The sequence below is a fragment of the Tursiops truncatus genome, chromosome 20, assembly GCF_011762595.2.
Source record: "Tursiops truncatus isolate mTurTru1 chromosome 20, mTurTru1.mat.Y, whole genome shotgun sequence".
Taxonomy (NCBI): domain Eukaryota; kingdom Metazoa; phylum Chordata; class Mammalia; order Artiodactyla; family Delphinidae; genus Tursiops; species Tursiops truncatus.
The window spans coordinates 38057262-38075765 of NC_047053.1; the positions used below are offsets into that span (position 1 = coordinate 38057262).

An 18504-nucleotide genomic window follows, 5' to 3' on the forward strand; every position below is an offset into this window, starting at 1 on the left:
CCGAGGACTGGACACGGAGGCTGGAGGCGGGTAAACAAACCTCTCGACATTTGGTGGAAATGGCAGCTCTACTGCGAGCAGCGCCCCACCTCCGCCCCGCCCCATCCAGTGCCTCTGGGGGAAGGGGCCTGAAGGCGTAGAATCCCCTCCCCTCGCCTTGGCCAGGCTAGGTGGTGCTTCCCTTTGTGGGGAGGGTGAGGGGGAGCCCACAGGCAGCCTGGTGGGTCGGGGCAGGGTCCCAGGAGGGGGCGCTCAGCCTGGACTCCGGCTGTGGATGCAAGCCTGCTCTTGGCCGGGCCTGTGTTTCCTCTCCGCCTCCGCCTTCTGCCACAGGGGTCGCCTGTTGGCTGGGTGGGGGTCTCGGTAACCTTCCCTGGCTGGCCGAGCCAGGTAGTGGGAGGTGGCGGCAGCTATGGCCAGCTGGCAGAGTCCAGGCCTCGGGCCTGCCAGGACGCTTACAGTAACTCGGGCCCCCAGGGCCCAGCTGGGCGCCGGGCCAGGGCTTGGCGGGGGGGAGGGAGCCGGGGCCTGGCCTGGGGCAGGAGGGGGTGGAAACAGCAGAAGGGGGCCGTGGACGGCGGGCTGGCTGGCCAGCTGCTGACCTGGGAAACGTGTCCCACCTCTCCTGGCAGGCAGGTACTGAATACCCTGCCCCTGGCACCCACCGCCTCTCCCGTGGCCACTGGCAACATGCCTGGCGCCGCTGCCCTGTGCGCCCCGGCTGGGCTGGGTCAGTGCCCCCTTCCCAGTGTGGGGGCAGCGCCCTCTCCCCGGAGCCAGGGAGTCTCTTTGTCCCTGGGGCAGGCCCTGGCTGGGCGCCTCACTGCCCACACTGGCCGGCTGCCCACTGCCACCACTGCTTCCTGGCTCACCTCCTCTGGCTGCACGGTGGCCCCCTCCCTCCCAGGCCCCACCAGCCACTGGGAGCAGGGGCTCTAAGTCTGTGCTCCTTTAGGTCCTTACCCTTTGTGCCCTGGGGCAGGGGGCAGGCGGCTGCTGCCTACTCAAACCTCCACCTTCTGTTTCCTCCCTTGGGGGTGTGCAGCCGCCAGCACTTTGACCTGGGAGTCGGAGTTGGAAGCCCGCCCGCCCGCCGATTCTGGCCTGGTCTTCAGTCTATGCTAGGTGATGGGGGAGGCCAGTGTCTGGGTTCGGGGCTGCTGGGGAAGGAGCGGGTGTGTCTGTGTGGGGTAGTGCCTGCGTCCATGGGGACTGGGATTCATATCCCAGCTCCAGTGACTGGAGTGTCTGCTTCCTGCCAGGGTGGGGTTTTCAGGGAGGGAGACATCGACATCGAGGGTGCTCAGCCTGGTGCCGGTGGACAGCTTGCTCTTCCCCAGGTGATAGGAACAGAGCCCCAGACACTCTGTCCACCTGGGGCCTGGCTCATGGAGGGTTTGATGGGGCTGGGCCTGACCCCTGACCTTGCCCTGTCTTGTGCCGGACAAGCAAATGTTTTACCCTTCTTTGAATGTTGCAAGCTTCTTCCTCTTTCTTAGAGGTGGGTGGGGAGGGTTTCCGGGTACCCCACTTCCCATCCTGCTAACCTTCATCCCCCAGGGTGGGGTGCCCACATTTCGGGTTAGGCAATGCCCCTTCCTGCCCCCTCCCTTTGTGAGCCTGTGGGTTGCCCTGTCCCTTCCTAGTAAACAACAACTTCTCTTCCTACCCACGGCCCCAGCCTCTGAGCTTCTCCCTGACCTTCCCCTTCTCTGGGACCAGAGGTGTGGCCAGGAACCTGAGGGAGCCCTGCATCTCCCTCCTTCTTGGGCAGGGCTGAGGGGCTTGGAGACCCTGGCTCTCAGCGCTGGGTAGCGAAGCGTGACAGATCAAAGCTCGGGCATGGAGGCAGCCTCGCCTTCCCCGCTCTCCCCACCTGGGGGCTGGTGCTGGGGGTCAGGCAGTTCCTAGGAGGGGTGGACATCTGTGGCCCCCATTCCTGTAAGGAGCGATTACATGCTCTGGTCCTCTGCCGCCCTTTCTGTAGGCAACCTGGCACATGAGGCTCCCTCCTCCCACTTCCCACCAACACAGGTGTTTGGTAGTCCTCCCTCCACCTCCCATTCCTCTCCCCAGGTCAGGAGGAGGCTGGACCTTGGGTGTACCCTTCAAAGACCCGGGGGCCTGTGGAAGGACAGAACTGTTCTCCAGGTCACTGGGGACAGGTGGGTATCTTTTCTGCTGTCGGCTCCCTGGGAGACGGAGTGGCAAGCTCCAGAGATAGGCCAGGATCCACCCTCTAGACCAGCCCCTGGGGCGTGGTCTCTGAGGACTGGTACTTACTGTGGAGGGTTGGGATTCAGTGTGCCTTGGGGGGAGGGTCAGGGTTGGGTGTGTTTTAGGGGTGGGGAGGTCAAGGTTGGGTGTGTGTTGGGGAGGGGGTCGATGGCTTATGTGTATTGGGTGAGAGGGTCCGAGTGCGTCTGAGGAGAATCAGACCCAGAGCCCGGGAGGGGTGTCAGTTTGTGTGCTGGAGGGGGCGGTGACTTAGGGCACAGAGGGTGTAAGGGGGAGGCGTCTGTGATTGTGTTGTGTGTTTGGGGAGGGAAGGGTCTTTATTTCTTATCACTAGTCTAGGCTGGAGAGGAAACAAACCTGCCTTTTTTGTTGCTCCCCTGGGAATTCCACGGGGTCGGGGAGCGGGGGGGTGGGTGGGTGGAGGAGAGGTGGAGTACGCTGTGTAGCGAGTTCTGGCTTTGCCACTTACTAGATGTGATAACCTCTCTGAGCACGTGTCCTCGTCTGTAACCCAGGGATCTGACCAGAACCTCCCTCAGAGGGCTGAGATTAGGCGAGATCTTTGCTGTAATGCACTCTGGTCTTCACCTTGCCTGTGATCATGCTGTCTCCTTGCCGTGGTACCCTGTGTTACGACAGTGGAAAGGGACCGTGGCCCTTTCTGGGTGGGGGCTGGAGAGAACGGGAGGCTAACATCTGTGGAGCACCTACTGTGTGCCTGGGACTTTATCTCTGTTTTACAAATCTTAATCCCGACAATCCTGGGAGAGGGACATTATCTCCATTTACACATGAGGAAACAGCACCGGTGGTTAAGTGGCTGAGCTAAGTGACCTTACAGCTGGGCTGTTTTCTACCATCCAGATAGGCAGCTGCGGGAGGGTATTGTGGGGAGCCCTCCTGGGTGTGGGGAGCTCAGGGCCATGGTAAAACCCCCTCTACCATGGCTGAAGCCCCGCTTCTGCCTCAGGACCTTCTGCTTTCACCCAGTAGGGGGCGTAGGGGACGGCCTCCCCCCTAGCCACGCCCCCTTTTCTGTTTTTGATCCTGAAGGCTGGAGGGAAAGACCGATAAGAGGCCTGAGCCAGATCTCCATCCTGTCCTGGAAGCTGCGGATACAATCTGTTCACACCCATCCTCGCCCCCAGATCAGCCCACTGCAGCCCGGGGAGTTTGCAGAGCTCAGCGGGCACCCTCCCTCCATCTCCATCCAGACAGACACTGTAGGAACAGAGTGTAAAAGCTACCGTTCTTATTTTGTTTCCATTTGTGGAGTGGGGGCAGGGAGGTTGGAAGCTATCTGTAGAGGAGCTGGGGATGGGAGCCCCGGAAGACTGGGTCCAGACTTTTCCTTTCCATCCACACATTTGCTGTGTGGCCCTGGGGTCTGGGGGAGCCTGGAGAGACTGGAGGGTGTGAGCCCTTCTCCTTTCCCTCTCCTCTGCCACTCCCCTTTTCAGTCTGTATCCTCCCTCCCCCTGCTCCTGCCCACTCTTTCCCTGGACAATAGGAGGGACAGCCCAGGGAGAGGGGGGACTGCTAGCAGTGCCCTCCCTAGGGTCCAAAATGCAGAGTCAGCCAAAAGACTGTTGGACAGGGTTTTGAATGAAAATGCGGCCCCCTCACCTTTTATCTCCAAGCATTGATAGTGCACAGGCCCCCTCAGGGCAGGATCCCAGCATGGGCAGGGGGAGGGGACTCAGGGAAGGAAGCCTGTCCTCTTAGGCTGGCCAAGACCTGAGACACTTGTGTCTGCCCGTGCCAAGGGCCCTGTGCCCATGGGGATGTGCCAGTGCAGGCCCTGACTACCCTTTGAGGGGTAGTGTCTGTGGAAAGAGGAAGTGTTTCCCTTCTCCAAATCACTTTGGGGCGGTGCCTACAACGCCCTCCTTCTCTGCGTTTTCAGTGGTGGGGCACAGCCCATGGAGCTGGACCTCCCAGGGTAGACTGGAGGCCCTCTGCCCCGACTAGATCAGAAATAGAGGCCCTCCCCTCCCCATTTTGACTTCTGAGCTGCTGGGAACCTCAGCCCACGGCCCAAGTTCCCCTTGGCAGAAGTCTTAAAGGACAGCTCTTCCTGCGCAGCCTTGGGCAGATCACTCAACCTCTCTCGAGTCTGAGTCTGTTTCCTCCTCTTTAAAGCAAGACTCCTAATTCGTTGCTTGCTGGGCAAGTTGCTATGAGGCCACGGTGACCTGCTTGCTGGTGAGGGCCTGGGCGAGCTTCAAGTACCCTGCAAAAGCAGTGATGACGAGGGTTGGGTGGAGCCGGGCATTGTCTTGGGGGATGGCTACCCTGTACTGGGACCTGATGTCCGTCTGGCCCCGGGTCTCATGACGTCCTGTTTGTTATCCCCTCCAGATGGGGTTGGGGACTGGAGGGACCCCTGCCTGGCACAAGCGGAGGCCACTTCAGTTCTGCCCATACCTGCTGAGGGCCTGCTAAGCACACAGTCCTGGAGGAGTTGTGGGGGACACGGCAGAGGAGGACGGGGCCCCAGGCCTGCCACTCGGTCCTCCGCACGTCCCCCGCTGCCCCCCCCCAGGCGGCCAGAACCTTCCTTTTTCCCTCTTCTCCCATTGCCCCAGGACACTGCGTTCTGCTCTGACCTGCCCCATGACCTTGCTGTTGCCCAGAACAGGCATCTCACCCCGACTTCTCCACTTCTCTAGCTCCGGAAATCCTATCCATCTTTCAAGGAATATCTCGAATACCGCCTCTTCTCAGAAGCCTTCACAGATGTTCCCGCTTCCTTGCTCACTCGCTCCCTCCTTTGAAGGCCCGCAGGTCCTTATTTTTTCTCTTAACAACACTCATCTCTCTACCATGAAGTGACTCTCTCCACCTGGTACCTGCAGTGAGCTGTATCATTTGGGAGATCTTTTACTGATCACCAGGTCTTCGATGGCAGGGACAGCCCCAGATCCGTTAGTACCTTGAAGCTGTGAACACAAGGCCTAGCACATAACTGGTGCCCAGGATCTACGTCGTTTGGGAGGAGATACCAAGGGCTGTGGAAGCAGTCTGCCCTCCTCCCCAGCAATCTCATAGACAGCCAAGGCTTGCACCCAGCCTTCCACCTGCAGCCCAGACCTCACTTAGGTGAGATCTCACTCTGGAGCCCAACACCCACCCGTCCACCTGCCCAGCAGACTTTTGTACTTCGCACTCTTGGAAACTTTTCTGTAGCACAAGCCACACACCAGAGTCCTCTTTGCTACCTCCTTTCCCACACTACCCCCTATCCGACCCCCCCCCCCCCCCCCCCCCCGCCACATTGATGACTTTCCTCTATCACCACTGCCAGTTTCTTGGGCTGTGCTGCTATTGTGTGCTGCCTGGACTGTTCTAACTGGTCTCTCTTGCCCTCCTACCATCCATTCTTCATACAGCTTCACACGGTTAAATCTGATTTATAACACTGTAAATCAGATCTTGCCTCTCCTTTGCTTGGAACCTTTTTGTGGTTTCTCCCTGCATTTGAGATAAAATCCAGCAAGCTCACCTGGTCTGGCCTCAGCCCACCTCTCCAGCCTGGGCCTCTGCTCCTTTTTCTTTTGAATTTTATGTTATGTCCTCTGTTAGTTCACCAACGTCTGTAACCCCAGGACCCTTGCACAGGCTCTTTTACTGGGATTCCACTCCTTCCTACTCTTTACCTAACTTCTAAACTTCTACTTTCTTTAGGTCTCTGCTTTGACCTTCCAACCTAAATTAGGTGCCTACATTAATTCTTCAAAGCATACTTTATGTGCTTACTTGTGTCATAATACCAATTATCTCAGTTTGCAATTATTTATAATATGCAGTAATAAACATAAATATATATATTTGTGATTATTTGCTAAATGGCTGTTGCACCATAAGGTCTGCAAAGGCAGGCTCCCCAGGGTATCCACCTGGGAGGTGCTCAGAAAATAGTTTTCCTTGAATCGGCCTGGCATGGTGGGAATATGGGCTTTGATGGCAGAAAGTTCAAATACTCACTCTACCCTTTAATAGCAGTGTGATCTTGGACAACCCACCTAACCTTGCTAAGACCTTAGTTTCTTTATTTGTAAAATAGGAATAATACCACTTATCTCTTACGAGTTGCTGTGAGGATTAAATGACCACATATGTTAGGAACCTGGCTTTTAGACGGTTCTATCCTCGGGAAGCACGTAAATTCCTATCAAATGAGGGAGCTCTGCTGCAGGGTCAGAGGGAGCAATAAGATACTCTCTTCTCCTGGGGCATTCCCCCCGCCCCCCCCCGCCCCCCCGCCGCGCCTTCCTGCACCTACCCAACCCGGGTCTTTCTTCCAGTGAAACCGGCATCCCGAGGGCTTCCGGGAGGAAGTGGTCAGCTGAAAGGCACCAGCCCCTCCTTTTCTCTCTCCAGGGCTAGACGGTGCGGTGGGGGGCCCATGCTGGTTCCGCCTGTGGGAGACACCCTGGGCGGGGCTTTGCTCGACTGAAGCACGCCGGGCATTGCGGGGAGAGCCCCCTCTGCACGCGTTTGTGTCAAAGCGCCCGAGCTGCCGCATCGGGTTCCGGCGGGCGGGCGGCCGGAGTCACACATGATGTCACAGACAATGACACAAGCCGGGTGTCTCATTCCCACGCGGTGCCCGAGCTGCACAATGTCATACCCGGGACACCCGGCACGGCGCTAACACTTGGCCACACGCACCCCAGACCTTCGCCTCCTGCCGCCACTCTCCGCGTCTCCGGGGGAGCGGCCCGACCGGGCAGGGGGCTGGCGGGTGAGCCCCGCGGGCAGGCTGGCGAGCGGGTGATGTCACGGGCAGCGGTGGGTGGGTCACCCGGAGGTGAGGCGCCGCCAGGCGAGTTCAGAGAGAGTTCAGCCGCATTGCATTAGGCAAATGAGGCCCAGGCTGGGTGGGGGTGTGTGTTGGGGGAGGACAGCGGGACCATCCCCCTCCTCCCGCCCACCACCTCCCTCGCCTTGGCATCGCGGGGCCGGGGACTGACCAAAGCACGGGGGAGGCTGGGAGCCGGAACTGGGACGGGGGAGACGCCCGCCCCTCTTCCGTCCTGGAGCAGCCCCCTCCTCTCCCGGTCCCCAGCCTCCGTCAGTACTCCGTGCACTCCTCCTCTCGAGCCTTTTACCCCTTCCGTCCCCTCTTCTCTCCTCCTCCTGCCCGGGCTCCCCGCCACTTGCCTTCCATGGCCCGCCTCTCCCTCTCAGTTCCCGGTTTGGCGCCCGCTGCTGCCGGACCCGCCGGGAAAGGGTTAAGGCAGGGGCGGTGCCTGGACGGGACGGGGCGGAGGAAAGGGGGTGGGACTGCAGGGGAGGGGGCGCGTAGGCCGGGGCTGGGGGCCCGCGGCGCGCACCGCCGGAGACCGAGCGCAGGGCGGCCGCCCCTTGCCTGGTGGAGGCGGAGGCGGAGCCGCGCGGTCCCAACCCCACCCGGAATCCTCGCCCCGGAGAAGCCCGGGAGCCCCGGCTGGGAGGAGGAAGTGCTCGGTGACTCCCCGCCCCGCGCCGATCGCGCCCCCGGCAGGCGCACTCGGGGAGCCGCGGGACGCTGCCTCGGACACTATGAGACTCGCGACGGGAGCCCCCTCGAGGTGAAGACGCCGAGTTCCCGGGCCTCGGCCGGGCGTTCCCGGGGTCAGCCGAAGGACCCCCCCCCCCCAGTCCCCCCGCCCCCAGTACACACAACTTCCCTGCTTTTCACCTGGGACTCGCAGAGCGGCCGGCCGACTTGGACGCGGGACTAAGGGCAGAGGGCGGCCCCCGGCCCGGGTCTCCAGTCGGGGCGGGGGGGACGTGCCCCTCGCCCCCAGCAGCTCTCGGATGGCGCCGCCGGCTGAGTGAGGGAGGCGGCGCGCAGGACTTATCCGCCCGGACCTCTTGTCTTCGCGGGGAAGATGTACGAGAGTGTGGACGTGGGGGGACTCACCCCCACCCCCAATCCCTTCCTGGTGGTGGATTTTTATAACCAGAACCGGGCCTGTTTGCTCCCGGAGAAGGGGCTCCCTGCCCCCGGTCCCTACTCCACCCCGCTCCGGACTCCGCTTTGGAATGGCTCAAACCACTGTAGGTACCGGCCTATCCCTCCTATTGTGGGAGCTGGGGGGCGAGGGTGGGCTGTAGGGCTTCCGCTCCACCAGGAGATGCAGGCCTGGGGGCGTAGTGAGGGTCTTGTCTCTACCCTACCCTCCACTTTCCCTTGTTTCTCTTGCTGAAAGTAGGGTGCCCTTGTTGGACAATTGGACTCCCCCGAGTAACCCTGGGCGCTATTTCTGTTGTATTTGGACTGAGGAACTTTGGGGGTTCCTCCTTTCAGGAAACGTTTGTTCATCTCTCCTTCCACTTTTTGCAGGGGAAGTGAAGCCCCTTGCCCCCAGTTTATATTCTTCTTGCTTGCAATCCGATAGCTTCACAGCTGAGTGGTCCTTTCTCCCACCCTGAAGGGTGGGGTAAAGGTCCTATCTGTGGGCTTGTCTGCTTCTAGGAGGAGGGGCCTCCTCCCCAGATCCCACCCCTGCCAAAGCTTTGGGGAGAGCCTGTCCCGGGCGACAGCCGCTGCCCCCAGCTCTTGAATGTCAGGGGAGCGCTCCATTTCTTTGGTGTTGGCAGTGGGGTGTGGCAGGAAGGGGCAACTCCGTCAGATACCCGTCGGCCAGCCTAACCGACCCTTACACCTTGGGGAAGGGCACCTGTCCATCTGAGGGTTGTCCTGGCCCTAGACACTTGGCTGGCACAGGCTTCTATGCCAGGAAAGGAGGGGAGAAGCTACTCTGGTGGGAAGAATCCCCCTCCCCATGATCCTAATACGGTTTGTTCTCTGGAGGATGAGTTTGATTTTTTTGTGGGTCTGGGGCTGCTCTGGAAATGAGGGCTGCATCCCCTCGCAGCTCAGCCGTGTCCTTTTGTTACCGTGTTTTCACCTGGGGATGAGGCAGGCACTGGGCTGTCCCTTCTTAAGAGGGCCGCTGCTGATGAGAACCCTGGAGTCCTGGCACCTCCTCTCCTCGCCGTCCTCTGGCTGGGTTCAGGCTTCCCTGGAAGGGAGAGGCCCTGTACACTGGCGGGAGCTGTGAGTGCCTGGGGTGCACACCTGGGCATGTTTATACCCAGCTGTGAGGTAGTGTACCTGGTGGGGGAGAGCGGTGCTTAGGCGTTATTGTTACTTGGCTCCGGTTCTGTCCTCTCCCCTGCTCTGGGCTCAACTCTTCCCTGGGGGGCTTCTCCCACCCTCCCGGCCTGGCTGCCTCTCCCTTGCCTGCCAGGGAGGAGGGGTAGAGTGGGTCTCTGGGGGCCTGGCAGATTGCAGTAGGTTGAAGGGCAACCCGCAATGCCTTTGCTCTGGGAAGAGAGACCTGAGGTGCAGAGACGCCCATCCCTGCCCCTTTCAGAGCCACCTCACCCCCAGCCTTTATTGTCCCGCCCCCTGACCTTTGCCTCTGGGGCAGATTGCCTGGGAGGCTGCAGGCTGCAGACCGTGGGAGGGAGGGCGGGGTGCGCGTGGGTGCATTTTAGGAAAAAAAAAAAAAACGGACAGGCGAGAGGTGTGACACACACTGGGACCCTTCTTCCCATCCTTCCAGAACTGGAGGAAGGTGTTCCCTGCTAAGTGGGATACTTGGGGCATGGCTGCCATGGGCACTCCCTCCACAGCCTTGGCCACTTTTGCCAGAGGACTGGGGAGGAGATGGGATCCGAGGCCTTGGGCTCCAGCCCTTGGGGGCAGCTCAGCTCTTTCTGGCCCCAAACTGGCCAGGCGAGGTAGGGGGAAGCCTGGAGGCCCTCGGGCAATGGGGGAAGTGGAGGCCTGTTCCCCCGCACCGTGTGTGGGGCAGCGTGGAGCCAGAGGCCCCGGCTCCCCTGTTCCCGTGGCGGGAGTGTCGGGTCTGTGGCAGTGGGTTCTGCCCCCAAAGCTTAGTGGGCCGGGAAAGTGGCTGGGAGGGTTGTGGTGCGGTACAGGCTGGGAGGGCCTGGAAGCTGGGGGTGGTGACTTGAGTGTGTCTACAGTACACGGGCTCATGACCGAACCCCTGGGTGTGTGTAGGTCCTCTGGTGACAGGAACCCTCCTGCCCCCTCACACCGAGTTCTCCACTCTCTGCTGCCACCTCCACCAAAGGTGGGAAGAGACTGCACGTGGGCTTGGGGAGAAGACCTTCGCGATCCTGCAGGGCCCCGGGGACCTTGCCTCCCTCCCCCAGAATCCCCGTTTTGGGGCGCCAGAGGACAAGGGGTACAAAGGATGTGGCTCTCCATCTGTCCCCCACCAATCTCGCGGCTCACGCCTCCGCCCGCTCCCAGACGTCCAAGAATGTGAAGCACGTGGATGCCCGTAGTCGGGGGAGGGGGGGAGATGCTTATCGGCGGCCGCTGGGTAGGGGCCTTCTTCCGCCGCCGCCGCCGCCGCCGCCGCCGCGCTACACCCAGAGTCACCCCCACCCTCCTCTGGGGTGGAGGAAGGGCGAGGCCCAGCGCCGTGCGCCCCCTCCCCGCCCCTCCCCGCGGGCTGCCAGCGGAGCTGCGGAGGAGCGGGCGCCAGCAGGATTGGGAGGGGAGCCGCTGGCCGGGGGCCCGGCTGATTTCCTGCAGATCTCCTCCAGGAAACCGGCCCCTTGTGCGGGCCTGCGAGCGGCTCTGGGGCGCGGGGACTCCGGAGCGTTCTGCCCACCAGGAACCGAGCGGGGGCGGGGGAGGGGCAGCCTGGCAGCGCGGGCGGGAGCGGACGCCTGGCTCCCTGGGCCGGTGCCATCCGTTCGCTGGGCGCTGGAACTTTTGAGCTGAGAAGGTGTGGTGCTTCTCCCGCCTCGTCCTTCTGCAGGAAGAGGAGAGATTTGTGGGCTGGGGCCTCTGGGGAGGGAGGTGAGCGGGAAGGGGCCAGGCCGTGGCAGTCCTTCCCCCGCTGGGGGTGCAGAGTTAAGGCTGCGTCCTGACTCTTGCAGAGGCTGGGAGCGTCCTAGAGTGCCCCTGCTCCCCTTGGCTGCTGGCTGGTGGCCCGGGAGGTGGGGACTGAGCCGGGGCTCTGGGTGCAAAGGGCACAGTGGGAAACCTCAGAGCTGTTACCTGGGTGACAGGTGGGGATGTGCTGGGCGTGGGGCGTGCAGACCAGTGTGATAGCCTCAGAGGCAGCCAGCTGCTGTGGGGTGGGCCGCAGGGAGGCCTCAATGAGCCCAAACTGTGTACCCTCACCTTCGGTCATCTCCCCCGTCCTGCCAAAAAGTGCAATTTAAAAAGAACATTCTTCCAGTTTCATAAACAGCCTCTGGACTTTGCCTCAGCTCCAAATTTCTACAGACCTTTGCCTCCCCAGTCAGTCCCTGGTCTTAAGCTGCCTGTCCCTCATCTGGGTATCCCCTGTGTCTCCCCACGGCCCCCTCCCCTCAACCCCACTCCATACCCCAAAGCTCTCTCTGTCCTTTCTCCCCCTCTCCTCTGGTCCATTTTAGAGGTTGGGCCTTGGGGGAGGTGGGTCCAGGGCAAAGACTGGATGGGGAGGGAGAGAGGGAGGGGAGGGAGGTCAGAGCCTCCTTCCTCTCTGGTCAGAACTCTGACTGGGATTCTAGGCCATGATCCTCCCCACACCCCCTTGTCCTTGACACCCCACCCCCATCCCCCACCAGTCTGGATTGTCTATTGTGACTCCTTTTACGTCTTGGAAAAAGTTAGCACAACAAAGGGCTCCTTTGTCGCTCACCCCTCTGCCTCCTGGCCTCACCCAGGCCCCCCAACCCCGCCCCCCCCCCCCCCCCAGCAGCTGTTCTCAGGCCTCTCGCCTGTCTGATTTGCTTGTCTGGCCTCTGGGAGAGTGAGGTGGGGAAAACCAGGCCAGGACGGTTCGATTTGGGGTGAGGAGCAGAGGGTGGGGGAGGTCAGCGATGAGTCCGGCTGGGTGCGGGGCTGGTGTCGGCAGTCACTGATCCTTTGCTGCAGGCCGCCCTCTGGGCAGGGGCAGGGACGTGGGGCCACAGCAGTGCTGGTCGGCCGGGCTGACCAGGGAAGTGGTGCCCAGGCCCAGCTAAGAGCCAGGGAAGGCCTGCCAAGGTTGTTGGCCTGGCTCCCTGTCAGCAACCGCCTGGCAGTCCCTAGTTGTGTTTGCAGGTAAAGGGGGAGGGTGGTAGCATGCAGCTAGCCAGCCCCCCACCGCTCCCCGCCCCCATCCACGTGCTGCTTTTCTCCGTGCCTGGGCTTCGGGGCCACATGAGCCATGAGGTGCTCGGGCAGGAACTGTGGGCCCCTTTGAATTCCAGAACCTCGTGTGCTGGAGTTTGGGGTGAGACTAGATGGGATTCTGGGGTGTGGGAGGAAGCAGGGATCTATCTCCTCAGGGAGGCATCCTTGCCCCTCCTTGGCCCTGGGCACGTGGACTTAGCAAAGCTTCAGGAGGGTGCTGGGTGGCCCCTTGGGAATCTGGGGTTGACCGGGTCACAGTTCTCATCCAGGACAGTACACCCCCAGCTGTCCTGGCTTCGGGCACAGACAGCCCCCCCTGTTCTGCCTGGGGTGATGGGCATGGGGCCAGGCACTGGGGAGGATTTGTAGGGGGAGCTGCCCTTGCTGGCTAGGTCACCCGCCTGGCTGCCCTCTTAGAGCTGAATAACAGGAGGGGAGGGGAATAGTAACCGGGACACAGGACATAGTATCGTATGGAGGCCAGACAGACAGAGCATTGATGGGAACAGACCCCCTTTGTCATGCTTTTCCCCCCAGACAGGGGGCACCCAGAGCAATGGGCTTCCGGGGCCCACAGGGACTCTTCTCCCTGTCTCCAGGGGGTCCCCCTGCTTATCTCAGGGAGTCCCCACCTGCTGTGCCCCAGCATTTGTGACTGTGCACACCTTGCCTTGGGTCCCTGGCCAGGGGATTGTTTGGGTGGAGGAGGGGCTGTGGCTGCTGGCAGAGGGGGTGGAGGGGGGAGCGGAAGCAGAGGGGGTGGGGGAGTGGCCGGCTTTGAATATCCTGTTGACCCCAGTTTCCTCTGTCCCCAGCTTGTGTCCTCTTCCCTCCCTCCTCATCAGGCCTTAACTCCTTCCTAACATAGGGGAGATGGGGCGGGGCTGCCCAGAGTCCAGGGCTGTGGAGCCAGGCTGACACCCACGCCCAAGCGCCAAGTACTGCCACATCCGTGTACAAATCTGATGGTTTATTATCTGCTCCTTCTGGTTTTGAAGGTGGGGTCCTGCGGAAGCAGGCAGGACTGAGGGGGTGCTGGAGCTTCATCGGCAGCCCCATTTCCCCAGTCGGGCTGGGAAGTCCCAGGTTTCCTGAGACCGTGTCCCTGCCCCAGAGTTTGACTCCTGGCAGCAGTGGGGTGGCTGGGAGAGGCTCCTGGGAGAGATCAGGAGGCAGGGTGGGCACTGTATTAAGGATGGTGACCTGGGTCTCTAACCGCCCTTCTCCTCTTGTCTCTCTAGCCATTGAGACCCAGAGCAGCAGTTCCGAAGAGATAGTGCCCAGCCCCCCCTCGCCACCCCCTCTCCCCCGCATCTACAAGCCTTGCTTTGTCTGTCAAGACAAATCCTCAGGCTACCACTATGGGGTCAGCGCTTGTGAGGGCTGCAAGGTGAGTTGAGGGGGTCATTGGGAAGGACATCCCTGATTAGATAAACGGGATGTTCCCACTGCCGAGGGCTGGGACTGTGCCGGTGGTGGTGGTGGTGGTGGTGGTAGTGGGTGTCCCTGAAGCTGCTGCTCTTACTTCTGTGCGGGAGGTGGCAGCAGCCTTGGAGGAGGGGAAGCCTTCAGCAGAACCTCCTTCCCCGTAGATGAGCAGGGGTCCCCCAAACCAGAGGTCCCCCTCCTGCCTCAGCTCTTTTCCCCATCATCTCCATCCTCCAACTGGCAGGGTGTACACCCGCTCTGCTACCGATGCCCGGGTTGCCATGGTGAGCTAGCTGCCGACTGGCTCTTGGCTGGGGACCCAGGAGGCCTGCCCTCTGTGGCCCTGCCTGAACCTCGCCATGGCAGCCTGGCAGGAGGCCGTTAGGAGCAGGCGCCTTGCCTTGGCCTCTCCTTCAGGTGCCCAGGCTGTGGGCTTCCCAGAGTCTGGCTGGATTTCCACGTGCCCATGTTTGGCTCCAGGGTGCAGATGTGGCTGCCACCTTCCCAGCAGCTGTGGGCATGGCCTCTCCTCCTCCTCTCCCCAGGGCTTGAGCCTCTGTACCCGTTTCTTCCCCAGAGATTGGGGTTCCGAAGCTGCACAGCTTTGAGGCTTGGGGCCCTGGGCTGCCCCTCAGTGTGGGGCAGAGATAAGCGCAAAGCACCAGGCCTTGGACTCTGTGTCTGCCTGTCCTGTCTGGTTGTTCTTGGTCTGCCGTAGCCTGTCTGTCGGTCTCTCTGTTAGCCCGTGTGGGCAGCCCCTGACCAGCCTGGTCTACCTGTGATCAGTCTGTGCGCATCTGCCTGGTTAACGAATGTGTGTTTTGCTGCCCTGCTCCTGAGCGCGCTCTCCACCTGTCTGGCCAGCCTGTGTGTGTGTCTGTGTGGCCCCTCCTGCTTGCCTTCTCTTCTTGTGCTCTGAGCCCAGGGCTGTGGGTTCCAGAGCTCTGCCTCTCTCTCCTCTAGCCCCATCTGCCTCTTTACTTGACTCACCAGCAGCCCGAGGTCCTTTTCCCCAGGAGAGAGGAAGCTGGGTCTATGCGTGTGGGTTGGGGGAAGCCCTCTGCCCACCTGCAGTGTTGAGGCAGCAGGTACTGGGATTCTTCTCGGGGTATCCTTGTAGGTGGACCCTTCCCTCTGCCTTATCTGGTCTACTCAGGTAGTTGATGTCCGAAGCCCTTGGGGGCAGCAGCCACCTGGCCCTCTGCTCCCACGGCTGAGGCCACGGGCCAGCGCTCTTCCTACTGTGGGTGTGGCTGACCTGACTCCCTGCCCTCCATACCCAGGGCTTCTTCCGCCGCAGCATCCAGAAGAACATGGTGTACACGTGTCATCGGGACAAGAACTGCATCATCAACAAGGTGACCCGGAACCGCTGCCAGTACTGCCGGCTGCAGAAGTGCTTCGAAGTGGGCATGTCCAAGGAGTGTGAGTGCCGTGGGCAGGGCGGGGCCGTGCGTTGGGCAGGGCACGAGTGCCTGGCCCCTAAAGCTGGGTGATCAGGGGCTTGGGGATGTGTGTGTGGATGTGAACGGCCGTGCTCGTGACGTGGTGTGCAGGCTTGTGGTTGAAGACGGTTCACCTGTAGCTTCAGGGACCTGTCTGTCTCACGAGTTGTGTGTCCCTGTGCGGACAGCCCTTCCTGTTCGCGTGAGGCGGGCTGCGTGTGCTCGCTCACGTGCATGCGTGTGTCTGCGCCCGCTGCCTTGCTTGCCGGCCCTGCTTGGCTTGGGGTGGGGCTCAGAGGCCTCCCCGAGTCCCTCCGGATTGTGCATCTCAGGACAGGGGTGCTGCTGGGTATTTCTTGTGTGTGTGTGGGGGGGGGGCCGGGGAGGTGCTGCAGGCATAGGGATCTTAGAGCCTTTGTCTGGTGGAACCTGGGACCGGGAGTTGGAAGAGAGGATTGAGACTTCCCCGATCCCAGAGGAACGGGGGCTTCCAGTTTGGGCTCAGCTGAGGCCCGATGGAGGGAGAGAGGGAGGGCTGGACAGGGAGACCCTCTTGTGTTGAAATCATGGGTGTTGCCGTGGTGACCGGTGATTGATGATGTCAGAGATAAATGACGCTGACAGACGCCTCCTTGTCTGCGTGGCCGTTGCCATGGTGCCTGAGCCATGGGGGATGGGGTGGGGGAGGGGGCTGCAGGACCCTCTAGCCCTTTGTGGGCAGGGCAGTGGAAGAAGGAAGCTGGGAGGGGACGAGGGGGGGACACGAGCAGCCCCAGACAGGAGCAGAGGGATCCTGCAGCACCCGGCCACCTCCTGCCTCAGGAGGAAGGGGCTGCGTTGTCCGGAGCCCAGGAAGTGGCTGCTGTGCGCTGCAGAGCGGGTGACAACTTGGGACCCACAGGCCTGGGACCCTTCCCTGCAGGGCCTGGAACCACCTCCTCCCTCTGCTTCTGCCACCTTCCGCTCCCAGAGCTTTTCATCACAGAAGGGCCAGGGTGGGGACCCCCTCTCCCTTCCACCACCAACTCCCCCTTTCCCTCCCTCCTTCTCCTCTCTGGCTGCTCTGTGCCCCGGAGCTGAGCAGCTGCCATTTCAATAGAATTAAAGCTTCCGAATGATAAACGTCTTGTCACAGCTGCAATTTTCTCTTCCCAAATTATCCCCCCACTCTCTCTCTCCCTCTCTCTTCTCTCCCTTGCACTTTATTGAATTTGCAGAATCGACATGAGTGATCTCCAAATTATGCCTGCCCCCCCCCCACCGCTGCCCCTCCCTGGGCCCCCCACCCCCACCCTCTCTTCCTCCAGCGTCAGCAGCCGCCGCCACTGGTCCTGTGAGTGATTGTGTGTCTGGGCTAATCGGCTGGTAACGACCCCATCGCTTCTTTAAAGCCGAGTGGTGTGTGCGGCTCAGCGCCCCCGGTGATTTGTCAGCTCCCCCGGCTAATGGGCCGAGAGATTCTCCCACCCGGGACCCCACTCTCAGGCTGGGGAGCCCTACTCTTCGCCTGGCCGCCCATCCCCGGGACCCCAGGGAGACGGCTGCCCGGAGGGCTGGGGGATGGTGGAGGCAGGAGCCGGTCCTTCCTGGAGGCAGGGGGAGCGGGAGGCAGGGAGGCCGAGCCCAGACGTGGGACACTCGGCACACGTGCCTTCAGCCCTGGACCCCCGCGCGTGCGCACCCGGAGTGTGAGCTGGAGTAGATGCGTGGGAGAGCAGGCGTGCGTGCGGTGGTCACGGGGCCCTGGGGCAGGCCTCGGTGTGTGGCCCGGGTGGGCACGGCGGGGGGCGGGGGGGGCACCGTGTGTTGCCGTCCCGCCTGCCTGTGCGCTCGCGTGTGTACGCATTCATGTGCGCGCCCCCGCCGGGTGGCCTCCTGCGCAGCCGGCTGCTCTCGGTCTGGTGGGAGGAGCTCGGGCTGGGGATGGACGGGCTTGGGGACGAACCGCCGGCCGCACTTGCCCTCTAACCGCGCGGCCTGGCCCTTCCACAGCCGTGAGGAACGACCGAAACAAGAAGAAGAAGGAGGCGCCCAAGCCCGAGTGCTCCGAGAGCTACACGCTGACGCCGGAGGTGGGGGAGCTCATCGAGAAGGTGCGCAAAGCGCATCAGGAGACCTTCCCCGCCCTCTGCCAGCTGGGCAAATACACTACGGTACGGCCCCCCGGGGGCACCCCTTCTTCTGCCAGGCCTGCCCCTCCGCACCCCTGCCTGGGCCACCGCCGCGTCCCCTCCACTCCCACCCCGCCTCCCCTTTCTCCCCGCCGCCTCCCATCAAGGAGCTCTCAGGAAGTGAAGGCAGTAGAGGGCAGGTCTGCGGGGGCTGGTGGAGCCAGGCTGAGAAGGGTGCCACGAGGGGAAGGCCCTCACTCTCCCCCGTCCTCCCAGAACAACAGCTCAGAACAGCGTGTCTCTCTGGACATTGACCTCTGGGACAAGTTCAGTGAACTCTCCACCAAGTGCATCATTAAGACTGTGGAGTTCGCCAAGCAGCTGCCCGGCTTCACCACCCTCACCATTGCGGACCAGATCACCCTTCTCAAGGCTGCCTGCCTGGACATCCTGGTGAGGGTCTGCACCCTGCCCACCTGGGCACTACCCCCGTGTCCTTGGAGGATGTCCTGCCACTCAAATAACCACCTCCCTAAACGTCCATCTGGAATCGACCTGTCCAAATACCCACCCACCCAAATAGCCACCCTTCCTCTCCCCCACGTGTCCACTTAGCCACTCAGCCCCCGGATGTGCACTGGGTCACCCGTATAGCTATACACGCATGCATCCACCCTCAGTCCATCTTTCCATCGGACCTTCCTTCCAACCACCCGTCTTCCCATCTGTTCAGTCTAATAAAGATTCTCCTGGGACCCTGTGTGGCCAGGCCTTGAACTGGGTGTCAGGAGCAGAGGTGAACACACCACTGTCCCCTCTCGAAAATCTTCTATTGGTGGAGGCAACAGATATGTAAACAGAGCTTGCAAAACTGTGATAAGCGCTGGCTGGAGATGGGGGAGGGCTGTCCCCTCCCTGAAGGACAGAGAGCCACACTGCTGGACCCTAGGGAGGACGCCCCAGAGGAGGTAGCATCTAGGAGTTTGTAGAAGGGGCATGTGAAGCGGCTGCTGGTGTGGGACCAGCTGGATTCAGGGGACTGCAGGGCATCTGCTGGGGCCAGAGGGTGGGCTGGACTGGAGGCAGGATGGGGGCGGATGGGATGGTCAAATCCAGGGCTGGAGGGAGGACTGTCCTC

General features: G+C 61.6%; 1 protein-coding gene across 7 annotated transcripts in view; it reads left to right on the plus strand.

Annotated features, from left to right (window-relative positions):
- Positions 1–18504, plus strand: part of RARA (retinoic acid receptor alpha) — a 42740-nt gene that overhangs the window by 21060 nt on the left and 3176 nt on the right. For 2 of the 7 annotated variants that reach the window (XM_073797146.1, XM_033846696.2), the window contains exons 3-6: positions 13624–13772; positions 15094–15235; positions 17248–17408; positions 17643–17819. In XM_073797146.1, the coding sequence (XP_073653247.1) occupies positions 13624–13772; positions 15094–15235; positions 17248–17408; positions 17643–17819 (629 nt within the window). Of the gene's footprint in view, positions 1–1103; positions 1126–2102; positions 2166–7002; positions 7052–7842; positions 8291–13623; positions 13773–15093; positions 15236–17247; positions 17409–17642; positions 17820–18504 lie in introns of those variants that run through there. The other 5 variants (XM_073797149.1, XM_073797150.1, XM_073797147.1 and 2 more) reach the window with 5 other exon arrangements.